The 18,170-nt window shown below is 36.0% G+C and overlaps 1 protein-coding gene across 1 annotated transcript; it reads right to left on the reverse strand.

Moving 5' to 3' along the window:
- Positions 1 to 309: 309 nt before the first annotated feature.
- On the reverse strand, positions 310 to 4,858 carry LOC136235926 (ubiquitin-fold modifier-conjugating enzyme 1). Its single transcript, XM_066026012.1, has 3 exons — positions 4,469 to 4,858; positions 4,312 to 4,373; positions 310 to 658 (listed from the first exon to the last, which is right to left on the reverse strand). Exons 1-3 carry the CDS (start codon positions 4,799 to 4,801, stop codon positions 529 to 531), a joined length of 525 nt encoding a protein of 174 aa, XP_065882084.1. The 5' UTR covers positions 4,802 to 4,858; the 3' UTR covers positions 310 to 528.
- Positions 4,859 to 18,170: the final 13,312 nt, after the last annotated feature.

The raw sequence follows: 18,170 nt of genomic DNA on the forward strand, positions 1-18,170 counted from the left end.
ATCTTTTGCTAGTTGGAATAAATTAGATGTTATTGGAATCGCCATGAGGGCATAGAAGTTGATCACATGTTTGCACGACATCCCTATTCCCTTCAATCTCAGGAAAAGAATCTGTAACTTCAAAACCATGAGATCCCCCTTCAGCCAACGAATAAGAAGAATGTCAAACAACCATCGGCCAAGATTTTAGAGAGAAACTCTAGCAGAGCCGCCCCTCTAATACTGTAAATCATAAAGTTCCTTTCTAATTGTTATTTTAATTAGAAATGCATCTAAAGTAAAGCACTTATGGCCCCAAAAGTAAGCATATAGTAAAAGCAAGCACGGCACAGGGCAGGGTATGCATTCCATATGGTCATATAAACATGGATGGGTATGCATTTGAGACCATAGAAATTGTAATTCCCAGTTACTGCATAATACTTTACACATAAATCTCCTCTTAACTCTGCACTTGTGTCTTGTGACTTATTTTGTTTACCAAACTAAAAGGTTTACTTTTACAGCCGGAATGTAGTATACCATAAATTAAGATTCACTGGATGCAGTAGCATCGTCTTTGTGCTTAATCATGCCTGAGTCGACAAGGATTGGAACCTCTGCTGCAAGCCATGGAGCTAGACCCAAACAAAGTGCATGTGCTATGCCAAATCTGGGACTGTCAAATCAAGACCAATACAAATGTCATTTTGCAAGAGCAAAAAGAGAAACATTGAAAGAAGCAAGCATGGACAAAAATCATTACAACAAATATTGGATGTCAATCACTGAAACATCTTGCCTACTCATTTGCAAAGAGCATGTGATTCTATCTTTGCAATTGAAGTTGTTTTCTCAAATGCTTTCCTATCCTTCAACCCCAATTAATTAAGTAGAAAGAAAAAGTAATGACGAAGCTACAAAATTCTAAAACAACCCTAGTTGGACTGTAATTGGTCATATCATAGTTGTTGAAGGAGTGCCTAAGTGAGGCTATGTTTAAAAGGCTCTCACCTTGTGCGCCTCACCTGAGCCTCACAGTCTCTCCTCAGGTGAGGCTCAAGGTCCTGATGCGCCTAATAAGTCATAGGCGATGCTCTTTTAAAAGGCTCTTGCCTTGTGCGCCTCACTGGCTTCGCTGGCTCTCTTCAGGCGGACCTCTTCTGCGTTTTGATTAATGATTAGGTTTTAACTTTTTTTACTATACTCATTAAAATAAAAGGCTGGTTAAACTCAACCACTTATCCTATTTAGTAAACTTAAATCTAAACAGCTGATAGAAGTAAAAAAAAAAAATAAGAAGAGACATAAAAGTAGGAGGAAAGAAGGGTAAGAGGAGAAGAGCTCCTTCTTCAATGCGAAGCAAGAAACCAGCAGAGATCTGCTGCACTGCAATTCTAATATCTTAGTCTCTGTTGTCAACATTTGACTTGGTGTGTTGATGTTTAGTATTATGCTTTTATGTGGTTTTGTCTTGTTTTGTTTGTGTGGTTATAAGTATGTGTGTTTTTTTAGCTCATCATAACTTGTGCCTTAACTATTAATAGGGAATTAGTGACATTAGTATCAAAAGTTGATAATTAGATTTTGTATCTATTTTTTTCATTTTATGTGCCTTCTTTCATCGGAGTGGAGGGAGCGAATCTGTGTCGCTGACACGACTTGATTTTCACGGTTTTATATGATGGTTCATGTTAGCCGACCCCGAATCATTTCGGGACTAAGGCTTTGTTGTTGTTGTTGTTGTTGTTGTTGTGCCTTCTTTCATCAGGCGCACACCTAGGCTCCAGGACCCCCTTGCGCCTTTAACTAGGGGTGGGCAAAAAAACCGATCAAACCGTTACCCGAACCAAAAACCGAACCGAAAAAATCAGTTAACCGAACCGATGGTTACGGTTTAGGTTTATGTAAATTGAATTTTTCGGTTTCGGTTTTGAATATACAAAAGCCGACAGTTTTCGGTTAACCGAACCTTTTATATTATTATATTATAAAATATAATTCTTTTGAAAAATAAATAGTTGGAAACCCTAAAGTTCTATCTCTTCCTGCTTTCACTTTTCATAAACAGCCGCCCACCCCCATTTTGCTTTCTCTGCTTTCTTTCCAACATTCCCTATTCCTCATTCATTTTCTCTTCCGCCGCCCAGCAGGCAAGAGCCAGCACCGATGATTGCGTTTCAGGGATAGGAAAAACATACTCTGATGCTGATAAATTTCTTCTCAGACAAACAGAAATCTCTCTCTCTTAATTTCAAAGTTTCCAAGTTTAAGATCTGATAAAGCTATAAACATGGAGGAGAGAATTCGCATGGTGCCAGTTATTGATGATTAACGCATACATAGGCATAGCCGGTTTCATCTCCGCATCTTATGAGATTTTACCTTATATCTCAGTATTTTGAATTGATTTCTTTTGCTACCTGTTTTGCATTTCTGGATCTTCAATTTTGTGGGTTCTTGTTATACTTTCTCTAAACTCTCTCTTCTTTTCTCACTACTTCTGCTTCAGTTTTTTCCTTATTTATATTTAGATTTCAAGGATTTGGTACCTTTATTGATGTATCTTTAATTTTGGGATTGGGTTTTGGTATTTTAGATCATCTTTTTCAATTATATTCAGGGATTGTTGTTCCACCATTTGTTTGACCACTTATTTGAGAAAGCATTGAAGCACTTGCAGTATAAAACAGAAGTAGTGTTTAAGAGATTAATTAATTTGGAACATCTTGAATTACTTATAAGCTATAATGAGTATTTATGATATTAATTTTGTAAACTGGCTTTGATAAAAAAAAATTAATGGACCGGTTTTGGTTAACCATGTTGGTAAAAATTATGGTTAACCCTTGTTTTTAGCTAATTAGATAAAAATGGTTAAAAACCGTTGATCAGAAAACCTAACCGTTGATATGGTTAACCGATATTAATGGACCGGTTTCGGTTTAAGTAATTTAAAAACCGATAGTTTCGGTTCGGTTAAAAAATTACCCTAATGGACCGGTTAACTGAACCATGCCCACCCCTACCTTTAACAACTATGGATCATATATGAGGTACAAACAGAAAATAAAATAATGACCCTAATACTTCGCAAAATACCTACAAGATGGAGCTTATGGACAAACTGCAGTTCTCAGTTTACCATCCAGAATGAGTAAAACTCTACTCAGGTAAGTTACCAAAGTAAATGACTGCTTAGAAGGCATAGTTATTAAAGGCACTAAAGGGTCCTGGAGCCTAGGCACAAGGCTCAGGCACACGCCTGATGAACAGAAGACGCAGAAAATAAAAAAGTAATAGATACAAAATATAATTATCAATATTTGATAATTAATGTCACTAAGACTATTATTAGTTAAAGCACAATTATGATGAACTAAAAAAATACACTTATAACCACATAAAACATAATATTAAACATCAAAAACACCAAGTTAAGTTCATATAGACCTATACTTAAACCTATATTGGTTTCCTTGTGTCTCGGTGCTAAAGAAGGATTTTTTTTACGTCTCTTAACCTCCCTTGTCCCTTCTATTTATGTCTCTTATTCTTTTTTACTTTAGACTAGATCAATGGTTTAATTTGAATTTACTAAATAGGATAAGTGGTTGAGACTAATCAAATTTTTTATTTTAATAAAAACAGTATAGTTATAAACAAAACAAAACAAAACTAAAAAATAATCAAACCCTTGATGCTAATGAGGGGCGCCTGAGGAGAGCCTTTGAAGCCCGGAGGAGGCACACAAGGCGAGAGCCTTTTGAACTAGCCCCGCCTAGGACTTATGAGGCGCATGACCTTGAGCCTTGCACGAGAAGCGCCTTTAACAACTATGTTAGAAGGGGTAACTGGAATCATGCAGGTGGTCCTATTAAGGTGATTGTCTCTAAGTGTAGGATGCGTGATCCTCAAAAGGCAGGACTTTCTTAGAGCTAGCCTGAATATTAGCTCAATTTTCTGTCAAGTGTAATTCTAGGATAACTCAATTCTTCACAAATGCTGGTATTGCAGCGGAAATTGGTTTTTTTTTCAGGCTTTCATTGCTGCTTTCTACTAGTGAAATTCAAAGACCACATATGGGTTCAACTGTTTTCCTTTTCCACTCACAGAAGAAATGAAGAAAAATGGTATATCCAACCAGCTGAACCTTACATAAAGAATACGAGAGAAGATATAGCTTGTATTTCTCTGATTCAATATCAAAAGGAAAAAAACCACAACTCAAATTGGTGATTCCATTCAACAAAATTTCTTAAACATGAGAATAAGAATAGCTAAAAATCTATAAAATCCAATGGATCAATTCAATAAACAATCGAAACATACCAATTTTTGGCCCAAAGGGGTTTAAAATGAACCGTCAAGCAAATCTTCCCTCCTCTATACATCTACAAAACACAAAAAGTAAGAAACATTAAGGAAAACTAATGAATATTAGTAAAGAGTGAAGGGGATAGAACATTAAAGTAAAAAAGGTTATTACTTTCTGGGTCTTGCCATCGAGCTGAGGCAGCTCGAGCTCGGGGGCAGTGGAAGGATAAGTGACGGGAATATCGAATTGGAGATCAAACTCGTACTTGAGGAGGTTGTGGACATACCAGCACTTGCCAGTCCAGCGTGTTCCCTCGGGATTAGCGGCAGTGATGCGAAACCAATCGTTATCATTAGATTTGTTCATCTGAGTATAGGCGATCAAAGCCTTGTACTCTTCCTTCAACCTCTGTGTCCATGTAACACCGTCCCTAGGTCCAGCTTTCGTCGACAGAAGAGGGATCTGGGTTAATGTTGATTTCGTGTTTGGATCCCATCCCTCCATAGTTTTTCCCTCTTTTGCTTAGACCTAACGCCCGATTCTGGATTATATAGCAGTATAAATTCTTTTGCCATTTGTAAAAGTCTCAATTTTTTTTTAATTCTAACTTTTGGCCGCTGGCTTGGCTAGTTATGCGTATAAAGCATTCTTGGAAGCTGATTCTGCCAGTAGTTTCTAGTGTTCCACCATGTTTTGACCTAACGTGCCCAATTGGAGTTTATTGAGTAATAATTTTAGTGGATCCAAGCCACCATTTCCCGCCCTAGCCCCGTGAAAAGACGAAACTACACTTGCAACAAATTCACTAATTCTCTCAAATTCCCAAATCCTTTCAAAAATTCAAAACTCTCTAAAATCTAATCCGGACTAATTTGGTAAAGAAAAAACATGGGAAATGACTAATGATACGTAATTTTGTTCGAAAATATGTTTTATTTACGGTTGTTTATAGTAAAATCGAATGATTTTTAAAATACCAATTTTTCGGTGTCGGGGCATGTGAACAATATGCCTCCACCACAGGTGGGACGTGATGTTCATACGCCCCACCTGTGGTAGAGGCATATTGTTCACATGCCCACGTGTGAATTTTTTTTTCCAATTTTATATTTTAATTATTATTATTCTAAACAATTATAATTATTCTAAAAAATTCTAAATATTATAATTATTAACATTACAATTAAATAAATTTACACGTGAGCACAGGGGCGGAGCTAGGGGGTAGGGGAGGGTCTCCCGACCCTTCGACCCTCCGGAACACCCTTGATGAATATTAATTCAGTCCCGAGCAGCCCCCCAAAATAGTTAAAATTAATATTTGTAATGTAGAATGTGATTATATGACATAAAACTAACTTAACATAGTTGGTTGTAGTGATAATTAGAGGAATCTTTATATCCAATAGGTCCTATGTTCAAATCTCACTCTCTTCTCTTTTTATCTCATTTTAATTTTTCCCTTAAACCTCATTCTGCTTTAATAATATTAAGTATCATTTTTAATTATTATTAACCTCATTCTCCTATTATTTTTAATTGTATTTTTTAAGTTACAAAATTCATGACTGAGAAGACAATTTGATGAATAATTTCTCCAATTGACCAAACTTGTCAACGTTAGGGATAAAATTGCTCTTGGCTGCCAACATTAAGGGTAAAATTACACAATTTTATACGTTAGAGGTAAAATTATTCTTAGGTGTAAACATTAGAGTATTTTTGCACTTTATCCTTACTTTTTAAGTTTTTCCCTTAAACCTCATTCTGTTTTAATAATATTAAGTATCATTTTTAATTATTATTAACCTCATTCTCCTTTATTATTTTTAATTGTATTTTTTTAGTTACAAAATTCATGACCGAGAAGACAATTTGATGAATAATTTCTCCAATTGACCAAACTTGTCAACGTTAGGGATAAAATTGCTCTTGGCTACCAACATTAAGGGTAAAATTGCACAATTTTATACGTTAGAGGTAAAATTATTCTTAGGTGTAAACATTAGAGTATTTTTGCACTTTATCCTTACTTTATATTGGATCTCAGTTGTTTTGCACCTTAATGTTTTCCAATTATGATCAAATTTACCCCTATATTAACAAAAATTTGAAAATTTTGATTTGACTACTATGAATCAAAACCTTAAGTCGTTATTAAGAAAAAAAATCTTCATGTAATGGAGCCCCTCCGGACCTTGAGCTCTGGCTCCGCCACTGCGTGAGCATGTGAACAGTCTTTCTTAAATCTATCACACACCGATTCATTGAGGAATGGAACCGGACGAATTGGTTTGTTGTAATTTTTTAATATTTAGAATTCTTTAGAACTTATTGTTTTTAACATATTTTAATACATGTTTGATACTTCATGTATATTATTTAATTATAATGTTAATAATTATAATTCAAATTATAATGTTAATAATTATAATATTTAGAATTTTTTAGAATAATTATAATATTTATAATTGTTTAGAATAATAATAATTAAAATGTAAAATTGAAAAAAAAAATCACACGTGGGCATGTGAACATCACGCCTCACATTATTTAATTATAATGTAAATAATTATAATTCAAATTATAATGTTAATAATTATAATATTTAGAATTTTTTAGAATAATTATAATATTTATAATTGTTTAGAATAATAATAATTAAAATGTAAAATTGAAAAAAAATCACATGTGGGCATGTGAACATCACGCCTCACATTATTTAATTATAATGTTAATAATTATAATTCAAATTATAATGTTAATAATTATAATATTTAGAATTTTTTAAAATAATTATAATATTTATAATTGTTTAGAATAATAATAATTAAAATGTAAAAATTGAAGAAAAAAAATCACACGTGGGCATGTGAACATCACGCCTCACCACGTGGTGAGGCATGATAGCCACACGCCCCACCACGTGGTGAGGTATGTGTCTATCACGCCTCACCACGTGGTGAGGAATGTGATAGCCACACGCCCACGTTTCGTAGAGAGAAAAAAATACAAAGACCAAAACCAATAAGGGCAGTTTCGTTATTTCACAGGGCTAGGGGTGGGAATTGGTAGCTAGGTATAACAACACCCTAATTTTATCCTCCTATCATTTTTTGGAATTGGAAAGAAAAAAAAGATAATACATAACTTTATTATTGGGTAAATAATTTATTAGTCTCTTTCTTTTTACCTAACACACTATTTAGTCTCCTATTTTAAAAAACACATTATAAGATCCCTATCTTTTGTCAATATTAATATTTTGGTTCTTTTGTCTATTTTTTCTAGATTTTTAACCATTATATTTGGCATAACAAACAGACAGAAAATAACAAAGTAACATGACCATTTCATATTTACTATGGCTATCTTGAAAGCTAAGATATGTTCGGTTAAAAATATAAAAAAAAATAGACAGAATGATCAAATGGTTAATATTGACAAAATATAGGGACCTGACAATGTGTTTCTCAAAATAGGGGGCTAAACAGTGTGTTAGGTAAAAAGTATGCTAATAAATTATTTACCCTAAAATATATGATTTTATATATTTATAGGTTGAGAAATATAATATATTTTTATTTATTTATTTATTAGTAAAATATTAACATACGCAATTTAATTTTATGATCTCGTGGTTGACATATTATCATATTAACTGAAGTGAATGTTGAGTGATTTCCGCAAGTGCACGGTTTCACTTGTAGTAATAAAAAGATATCGATCCCACATGGAACGTTTTTCAACAAAAACTTATCTATGTGAGATTAAATACGACTTAAGGTTTATATAAATAGATAATCGTTTATTTGAAATTGGTTTTGAGATTGATTGAATAAGAATTAGGGTAGAATATGTAGAATGTTAGAAATCAATTCTATTTGAAGTATGAATTACAAAACAGAAACGTTTAGTGTTTAGAAAAAGAGAATAAATGTATTCGTTTGAATTAAGCAAAGAAAACAACTTTAAACTTTGTATAAATTATAAAAATGTAATAACGTAAATTCCTTCAATTAAAGGGCTTTGAACTGCAGACAATCCTCCTACGGTCGGGTTAGATTGCTACCTTAACCAAATTAATTCTCGAAGAATGAATTTGCCTAAGTGTTCAACTAAGTTTCCTTGTAAAGATATTGAATTTAACCACGTTTTAATGAAAACAACAGAATTCACTTCGGATCAATTACAGAAGTGCTACATAAAAATTTATTGAATTGCATGAACTTTATTAGATGAAGTATGAATTTGATACAAGTTTACAGAGAACAAGAAGCATGGAAGCTTTCGTCGACTTTCAAGTTCCGGGTCGTCAATCCTTTCCTCGAACCTCGATAGAGTTTGTCAGGCTCAGGGTCGAATCCTCTACTTAATCTTCTCGCTGAATCTTCGGAATAGAGATGGGTCGTCTACTACCATAATGTAAACTAATATAAACTGATCTAAATCTAAATCTAAATGCTACTGTGTTTGTAAGTATTTGATAAACAATGTGTGTACATCAGATTGCTTTTTACAAAATCGAACTTCTAACTCTGAATCGTTTAACTCGGAATTTCTGCATTAATTCTGTACTAAATCTTAACTCTAAAAAATCATATATCAACTCTGAAATCAACTCTTTATTTATAGATGTTGAAGAGTCGAGTCTAAGGAACGTGTCTGCTACGAAGAGACGTTCTTATCCAATCGAACGGACGCGTTTCTTTGAAAACGAACAAGTATATGTTGTGCCGCCTGAATTTCTGAACTTACCGAGAATGTAAATTCTCGGCCGAGAATGGAGAAACAGTTTTTCAGCCTTCGAACGAAAGGGGGAAGTGCCTGGGCGACGTGTGTCGCGACCGAGAATGGAGGGTTCTCGGTCGCGACACGGGATGTTTTTCTCCGTTTCTGACTTTGTCCTCGTCCTCGTTTCGGTGCGTTTGATTTTCGTCGTCTTTGACTCTTTTTGTAGGGTTTTTCCTTCGTTTTTTACCTCTTTTCGTTCCTATTTGGATTTACCAAATATTTAAGTACCTTGCATGAAAGAAACATATTCGGACGTAAAAGTACGCTAAATAGATATAAACAGCACAAATTCGTAGTAAAACTGATGTAAATATTAATGATATTTTAGGTATATTTTGGGCTTAACAAATCTCCACACTTAATCTTTTGCTAGTCCCGAGCAAAATTTCACTGAATTTATTCTTTAACTAACCTCTTCATGAAAATAAAACATATATCTTTGTATTTAGTTTTAAATTAGTTAAGCCGAAAAAACTAACTTCGCATGACAAATTTATACTCAAAATATCAAACTAACTTAGTATAAAGGCGATATATCATTCGTCTTGTATTTCAATTTTAAATTGAAGCATTCGGGACAATATAAGCACGCATGTTATTGAGTCTTCCGTCTCAAGGCATTTCAAAGCACAAAATTTCCTTTCCCAAGACCTAAACTATTGCATTAAAATGAATTGAATAAGTACTTAGGTTAATATATTTGCTTAGTTACACCCGAGATAAGGGTGGTCTTGATCGTAACTTAATATGCATTTATTATTTGCTTTGTGTTCGCTTAAGAGGTACCGACCATGCTATGGGTGGACGCAATCGTTACGTTAAACTTAAACACGCTTAATTTTTTGTTTTTAAACGTTCATTCCATACCTCGATTGTGATAAGGGTGGTCGCAATTGTGGCCAAAAGTAAACGACACTTAATTATTCTTCCCTTTCATACCTCGATTGTGATAAGGTTGGTCTCAATCGTGGCCAAAAGTTAAGAATACGACTAATTAATTGATTAACATGAATTATAAAATTATAAAGTGTAAATTGGGAAAAAGAAAAATAGCACATTCATCCTATATTGACTTAAAATTCAACATGTGTTATGGCTAAAGTTTCCTTAAAAACTTCAATTGGTGTTAATGTAAGACGGAATCAAACCGAGCTAAAAAAATGTTAGTTTAATTTAATGGCTATAAACCTAATTGAAAATTTAAAATAAGATTTATTGTATCATGAATTTGCATGATATAAAACAGAGATCAGAAATAAAGAATTTATTTACTTAAGTATATTTACTCGAGACGTTTTTTACTTAAAATCGTATTGAAGATTTGTGAAAAATTTAAAAATGTTGCCCGTATAGAAATATTATTTCTATCGATAATGATAACCTAAAAATAGTCATAAGTTAAATGTCTACTTATACATATGAAAATGTAAGGTTATAATGATATTACTTAAAATAATGTCATTTTGAAAAATTACTATGTAAAATACTATGTTTTGAATAAAACGTTGCAAAATGTGTTGCATTTGCATAAAAGAAATGTTGCATTAGAAAAATGTTAAATGTTGCGTAAAAATTATTTCGTTGCATTAGGTCGTAATAAAAGTTAAATGATATATGCAATATCTCCTCCCACACTTAATTTGGACCATGTCCTCATTGGTGCAAAAATTGATAAAACATGAAAAATTATACGAAATAACTCATACGGAATAAGATAAAAATTAAATTCATCTTAAGAAAATAGAAAAAGCATTCATCAAAATTGAAAAATAAAATTGTACCAAACAAAATGGAAATAAAAATTGTACCAAAACATAACAAAGGAAATGTTAAAGAAAAGATAAAACCTAAGCATGTGAAGGTGAATCCGGTGGAGATGGTGAAGTTTCAACGTTTTGACGACGGAAGAACGAGAGCATCCGACGACGGGTGGACTTGTGCTCCCTCCTCAAGTTGTTGAGATTGTCATTCATTACCATATTGTTCTCAACCAAATCATCAATCCTTAAATTCATTTGTCGATTATGTGAATTGATTTGCTTCAAAATCCGCCTTAAATCAACCGAATCATCTTCTTGTGGTGCTTGGGCTTGGGGTTGTGCTTGTGGTGCATCCTCCACTTCCTCCTCCGCTCCTCCTCCTTCAGTACCTACAAATTGAGAACTCGAAGCTCCTCCTCCAATATTACCACGAAGATTGGCAATACGTGATTCATAAGAAATAAAAATGGGAGGACATGAAGAAACTAATAAGTGAGCTCGTTCAAGAGCCGAAACATTCAAAAGTGGAACATAGCCATGGTTGGTAGATGATAGGGGTCAAAAACCCCTATCTTTGGGTACGGTTTTAGGATGGTTTTTAGTGTTATTTCATGAATAAGCGAGCAATTCTCGCATTTATATGCCTTTGTGTGAGTTAGTTAGGAATTGGAAATGTTTTGGGTACGGTTTTAGGACGGTTTTTAGTGTTATTTCATGAATAAGTGAGCAATTCTCGCATTTATATGCCTTTGTGTGAGTTAGTTAGGAATTGGAAATGTTTTATTAACTTTTCGTTGTTTAGGCTCGTTTTCTGATCATTTTAGGAAAATAAGGCCAAAATGGCATGTATATTATAATTCCGTCATCTTTTATAGCTAATTGATCCGCCAAAAGTCGCACCAAACGGAGCGTTTGCTTAAAATGAGCGATTGGCGGGTCAATTTAACCTTGAGACTAATGCTATTTGGAGTTTTCGTGCATGCGCAGGGATAAGTTCGGGCGAAAATTACATCGTGGGACATCGAGCGACAGTGCAGAAGCGTGCAAGGCAAAACCGCTCGTCGGACTGGCCTTTTTGGGCCAGCTCGCCGAGCAGGCCTCCAGGGGCCCGCTCGGGCGAGCTGGCCATGCCAGCTCACGACGAGCTAGACTTTAGGCCTACTCAGGCGAGCTGGGGGCCAGCTCATCGCGAGCTGGCCGCGCAGGGCTAGCTCACCGAGAAGCGCGCCCTGCTCGACGAGCTGACTTGCGGGAATTGGTCAAAATTGGCAGTTTTGACCCCACGACTCCACGACCGGTCCCACGACTTCCCACCTGCATAAGGACACGAAATAGGTCAAAAAGAGGGCCCGAGCTACAACTATAAATAGAACTTTTCCATTGTAAATTAGAGATCTTTTATCTTTGTAATTTTCTTAGCTTTCACCTTGAGAAATCCTCTCCACATCCTTCAAACCTCCATTGAAGACACCTCCAAAGCTCCGCTCACCGAGGATTGCTCAAGCTCCATCCTTAAGTCCTAGGAAGACGCCTGCATTGGTAGACAGGTTCCCTGAAAGGGATTTTTCTTCTTTTATATTCTGTCTAGCCTCTGATCCATGTTATGAATCCTAGGCTCATTGTATCTTCGTGACAATACTTTTCATCTTTGATATATATTATAGTTTTGTTTATTCAATTGTTTTATTGCTTAATCTTTGTCTTACGCTTTGTCTGATTGGTTTAACTCATTCGATAATCCCAAAATTAAGTTGGCACATATTGCGAGCTGAATCTGACCTAGTCAGTGCCTATAGGATTGACGACCCTATAGAAGATTGATAACAACCCAAATTCTTCTTGAATAAGGAATAAAGGAAAATAAATAGAAATAATGGCAAACCATTATTCCTTCTAAAAGAGATATTTATGCATGATTAATATGGAATTAATGACAATCATTGCAGGATTAATGCAGGGGTGAATATATAAATAACGAAGAAAAGGAAGGAGTTTCTAGCATTATGCCACATCACGTGGACCATGGTGAGATACGCCATAACGAGATACGCCCGATGAGAGCGAGTAGTGGAGACCCGCCATAGCTCTCAAGGAGAGCGTACATACGCCTTGACGGATCAAAGAATACGAAAAGGCGCCTTTATTACCATCCATGAATGGGAATAAATACAATTAATATCCATTAAAGGGGAATAAAAACTTGAATGTTCGAATACCTCAACTCTGAGGGTTTTAATGCTAAATGCTGGGATTAATGGAGAATTGATAGCAATTAAAGACGAGTAATGACACGACTCTTCACTGCTTCCCCATTAATGCTGAAGGTTACAAAAACCTATATAAATACCCCAGCTTCCTAGGATCAAAGGTACACTTATTGATTCTCTACTTTTGTGCTTACAGTTTATTCTCAGAAATATTACTGACTTTGGCATCGGAGTGTCCCCGGCCGATCCCAACGGCGCCTCACAGGGAAGTGCTCCGTTCAAGGATTTTTTCACAAGTTATCAATTGGTGCGGTGAGCGTGGATTTTGAGTAATTTTCCTTGCACTCCAAATTGGAGGAGAATCATGGTACATGTATTTTTCTTCCAAAATTACCCTTTCTCTTTTATTTTATTCGTACAAATGAAATGATATAAGAGTAATTTTACATATAACTATATTATTAAATCATCACTTACCTTTCTTTAATTACACCTCATTCAAATGAGGCTTTAATGATCTCTGAATGCCATTAATGTATGGATGCACAATATTAATTGCAAGTAAATAGCAACTATGTAAGATATCTTACCCAATATAGAATGTCATAACTTTTATGACGTTTAAAATAAATATGCTATCTTGGATATTAATTTGCATTGAAATACAAAAGGACATTATTCTTAAACCATTCTCATTATGGTTATTTATTAAGAATTCATTATGATATTCATGTGCAGTAGCAATCTTTATGGTTATGACCGTTATACGTGATATTATTATTAAAACAAGCACGATTAAAATTCTATTATGAATTTGTTTGACATATAATATTTACTCGATTTTATCCTTTGACTAAGTTCATTCTAGAGTCAGGGACCAACGTGAAGGAATTATTAAGTTGATTCCATGATGAACTAAAAATTCCATAAAGAGACATTGCATTATACATGATATTTGCCAACAAGGTCAATACAAATAGTCTTTTGCTATGAAGTATGTTCCGTGGATCAAGCAACTGATCCCCAAGGTAAGTGAATATAACTTTTATGCCTTACCACAATCTTTTAATAATGGACAGGGTATGCCCCACTTCTGGAGTTCTTTCAGTGCTAACCCACAGGTACAAGGGAATTCCTAATAATGCAACCAGTACCAAACACTAGCATGAAAAATAAAGCTCAATCCAGAGAAGTGTATATTCAGAGTCACTTCAAAAAAATTCCTTAACTATGTCATTAGCAAAAAAGGAGTTAGAGCAAATCCAGATAAAGTAAAAAGCCCTGCGAGGAAAAAGGTGAAAAGAGCGCCTAAATAAAAGCCATGTGAGGAAAAAGGTGAAAAGAGCGCCTAAATGAAAGCCCCACTATGGGTGAGAAAGATCCAGAGGTTGAACGAGCGGATCATCGTACTAGAAAGATTGTCAACAAGCATATCAAGGTATAAAACAATTCCTAGCAGAACCACCCTTGATGAGCATACCAATCTGAAGGGGAGACCTGCATTTGTATCAATCTGTCATGGATAAAGCTATGTGCACCGTGGTTATTCAAGAAGAAGAAGGTCAACAGTTCTCCATCTATTATGTTAGCAAAATGTTGAAGGATGCGGAGACAAGATATTCGAAGCTAGATAAAATGGCTCCCACGGTTGTGACAACATCCATCCGCGTTAAACCATAGCTCCAAGCATAACCTCAATATGATCGCGATCAAGATCAAGAGCCGGCTTCACCATCATGATTCAACATTGAACACACAAATGATGAGATTGAAAGGCGAGTGCATGCCGCTCTGGATAGACAAGAGAACAATGCAGAAAGATACGCCATCCAGTTAATAGGAATTCGCCATTCACAGCGTGAATCATGGGGTACGAGGCGGAAAAAATGATTAAAGCTTCCAACTTGCCACAATATAAAAGAAAAGAATCAATATAAGCGGGACATTACCCAAACCCAAAGGAGGGGAGCATGTAACCATTGGAAGAAACGCCAAAGCGTACTACAGGTTGGCCACCACACTGAAGCTTGCTGGGAGCTGGCAAACTAGATAGCTTTGTCCAGAATAACAAATAACAAGATGACAAGCAGAAGACAGATCCCAAAAATAAATTCAAAAGTGTCATTAATGTCATAGCAGATGGACCAGTGTATTAGCCACCCGTGGAAAAAGCAAAAATATCCGCTCTGGATAAAACATCCCTCCATTGCTCCTTTTGCAGAAACAGGTCCAGTAATCTCTCCACATGCAGATGCATTGGTAGTAACAATGGCGATTCAAGGATGGGAGATAAAATAAAGCGAGTAAAGACACGGGTAGTTCTCGCAATGTCATCACCAAAGGTCCATTCGCCAAACTAAAGGTTGATCCAATCCAAATAGAAACAACCATTGTTGACATCATTGGAGTGACGGGTCACACTATCCAGACCAAGGGCCAGAGGTTGCAGCCCTAATTTCCATCCGTCGTCTGACAATGTACATTCCCACTAGCAAAGGAGGAGTAATGATTAGCGGGAACCAAAAGGTGGCTAAAGAGACTTATACTCGGCGTCACTATCAATCCGCCCACAATCCAAAGAGGACGAAGGTGAGAAATATTAACTTGTCACTACAGCTTTGGGCGACACAGAAACGCTCCTTATTGCTGATGGAAAGCGGGTGCGGATCGCCAAAGGATTAAAACTTGAGATTAAAGAGGATGTTAAAAAAGTTCTCATTGAGTCTGAAAGCGTATTTACATAGGAGAATGAGATCCCCACAGGAGTAAGCCCAGATGTGATTACTCATAAGTTAAACATCATTGAGGATGTGGTTCTATATGTGCATTAAACTGTTATAGTATCCTATATTTTATAATTTATTCTTTCTCGCCATACTTCTTATATTCATTTGCCTAGCTTTTAGTGCTGATATACGCCCAGTGGCTGGCGAATGAAAAGTTCCACAGGTGGATCAATTACCTCAAAGATAGGACAATTGATCCCATCACGGGCGGATCCCCTTTCCATAAAGATAAGAAGCACAGACCTTCAGGAGCTTTCAAATGAGCTCAACTCTCTCCTCAAAGACAGGAAAAGGATTGACCACCATCAAAAGCGGGTTAAAATCGTCTCAAACATGAGATCATTACACCCTCAACTTTCTCCTCAAAGATAGGAGAACACTCTCATGGGCGGATCCATCTTTAGATGATCACCATTCGAGAAAGAGTTAAAACATTCCTTGGACGCAAGGACTTTACACTCTCTCACTCCCTTCCCAAAGAAGGGTTCACAAGTCCTACGGGCGGATCGCTTCACCTCAAATATAGGTAGCAAGTTGATCCCCTAGGCAGCTTTACTTCCTCTAGAAGGAATAGAACAGCTTCAAACCTTCACAAAGGTTCGCACAACGGAGTATGGCTGGCCACCTACTCCATATTAAATCCTACAAACTTATATATTTACTTACGCAAACGTTAAAGTAAATGGCGACCATAAGGATTAAAACAATTGTACTTAAGTTTTACAAACAATCGGACAATAATCTCAGCGGCGGATCGATCTACCTCAAAGATAGGAAACAATTGATTGTCGTCAGAGACAGAGTTAAAACATTTCTCAGACGTGAGAACTTTACACTCTCAAATACTCTTCCCAAAGAAGAGTCTCAAGACCTGGCGGCGGATCGATTCACCTAAAAGATAGGAAGCAAATCGATCGCCTAAGGCAGCTTAACTTCCTCACCAGGAATAAAAGCTTCTAAACCTTCACAAAGGTTCACACATTGGGGTACGGCTGGCCACCTACCCTAAACAATCAGAGAAATCCTAAACCAGATTCTAGAAAATTACTTGCTAAAAGATATACTGCTTTAGTAAAAATAGTTCTGGAAAGCAAAGGGTTCATCCAACTAATGAAGCCTCGTCTTCATCTCCAAATAATGAAGCCTCGTCTTCATCATCAAAATAATGAAGCCTCGTCTTCATCTCCAAGTAATGAAGCCTCGTCTTCATCTCCAAGTAATGAAGCCTCGTCTTCATCTCCAAACAATGAAGCCTCGTCTTCATCAAATTAATGAAGCCTCGTCTTCTTTCAATTCATGAAGCCTCGTCTTCATCCAATTCATGAAGCATCGTCTTCATCCAATTAATGAAGCCTCGTCTTCATCCAATTCATGAAGCCTCGTCTTCATCCAATCAATGAAGCCTCGTCTTCATCCAATTAATGAAGTCTCGTCTTTATCCAAACAATGAAGTCTCGTTTTCATCAAAGTAATGAATCCGCATCTTCATCATAGAAATAACAAAGTCTCGCCTCCACAAAATGCACAAAAGTCCCTAAATGGCTGATCATTCTTACTGATCCCTAAGTGCGGGTCATTCTCCTCAATATGGCAGAACTGAACAAAAGAAGTCCCTAAGGTTAATCATAATCCTATGCGGTAGGAATAAATGGTCCAATAAAGGGCGGGTTATTCCCTTTCTAAAGGAAATATAACTCTCAATAAGCCCCTAGAGGATAACAATGGATACAGTTGGCCACCTATCCACAAGGAATCAAAAGCCCCAAAACGTGCATCATATCCATATATGATCCCACATAGGGCGGATCTTGTTCATAAGATCCCGCATAAGGAAGCCCCAAAAGGCGCATCATTTCCATATATGATCCCCCATCTAGGGCGGGTCCACTTTCCTCCAAGATAGAAAAATAAAACACCATTTAGACAGCCCTAAAGAGCTTTTTATACCTTTAGGGGGGGCTTCTGATAACAACCCAAATTATTCTTGAATAAGGAATAAAGGAAAATAAATAGAAATAATGGCAAACCATTATTCCTTCTAAAAGAGATATTTATGCATGATTAATATGGAATTAATGACAATCATTGCAGGATTAATGCAGGGGTGAATATATAAATAACGAAGAAAAGGAAGGAGTTTCTAGCATTATGCCACATCACGTGGACCATGGTGAGATACGCCATAACGAGATACGCCCGATGAGAGCGAGTAGTGGAGACCCGCCATAGCTCTCAAGGAGAGCGTACATACGCCTTGACGGATCAAAGAATACGAAAAGGCGCCTTTATTACCATCCATGAATGGGAATAAATACAATTAATATCC

This window comes from Euphorbia lathyris, chromosome 7, assembly GCF_963576675.1.
Source record: "Euphorbia lathyris chromosome 7, ddEupLath1.1, whole genome shotgun sequence".
In the NCBI taxonomy this organism is placed as follows: domain Eukaryota; kingdom Viridiplantae; phylum Streptophyta; class Magnoliopsida; order Malpighiales; family Euphorbiaceae; genus Euphorbia; species Euphorbia lathyris.

Bases quoted from the DNA above. Each gene is read 5' to 3' on its own strand.
- LOC136235926 (XM_066026012.1), bottom strand. From the start codon at position 4,801: ATGGAGGGATGGGATCCAAACACGAAATCAACATTAACCCAGATCCCT. The intron at 4,374-4,468 runs GTAATAACCTTT...TGTGTTTTGTAG, and splicing joins TCGATGGCAAGACCCAGAAA to ATGTATAGAGGAGGGAAGAT. The intron at 659-4,311 runs GTATGTTTCGAT...TTGATTTGACAG, and splicing joins CCCCTTTGGGCCAAAAATTG to TCCCAGATTTGGCATAGCAC.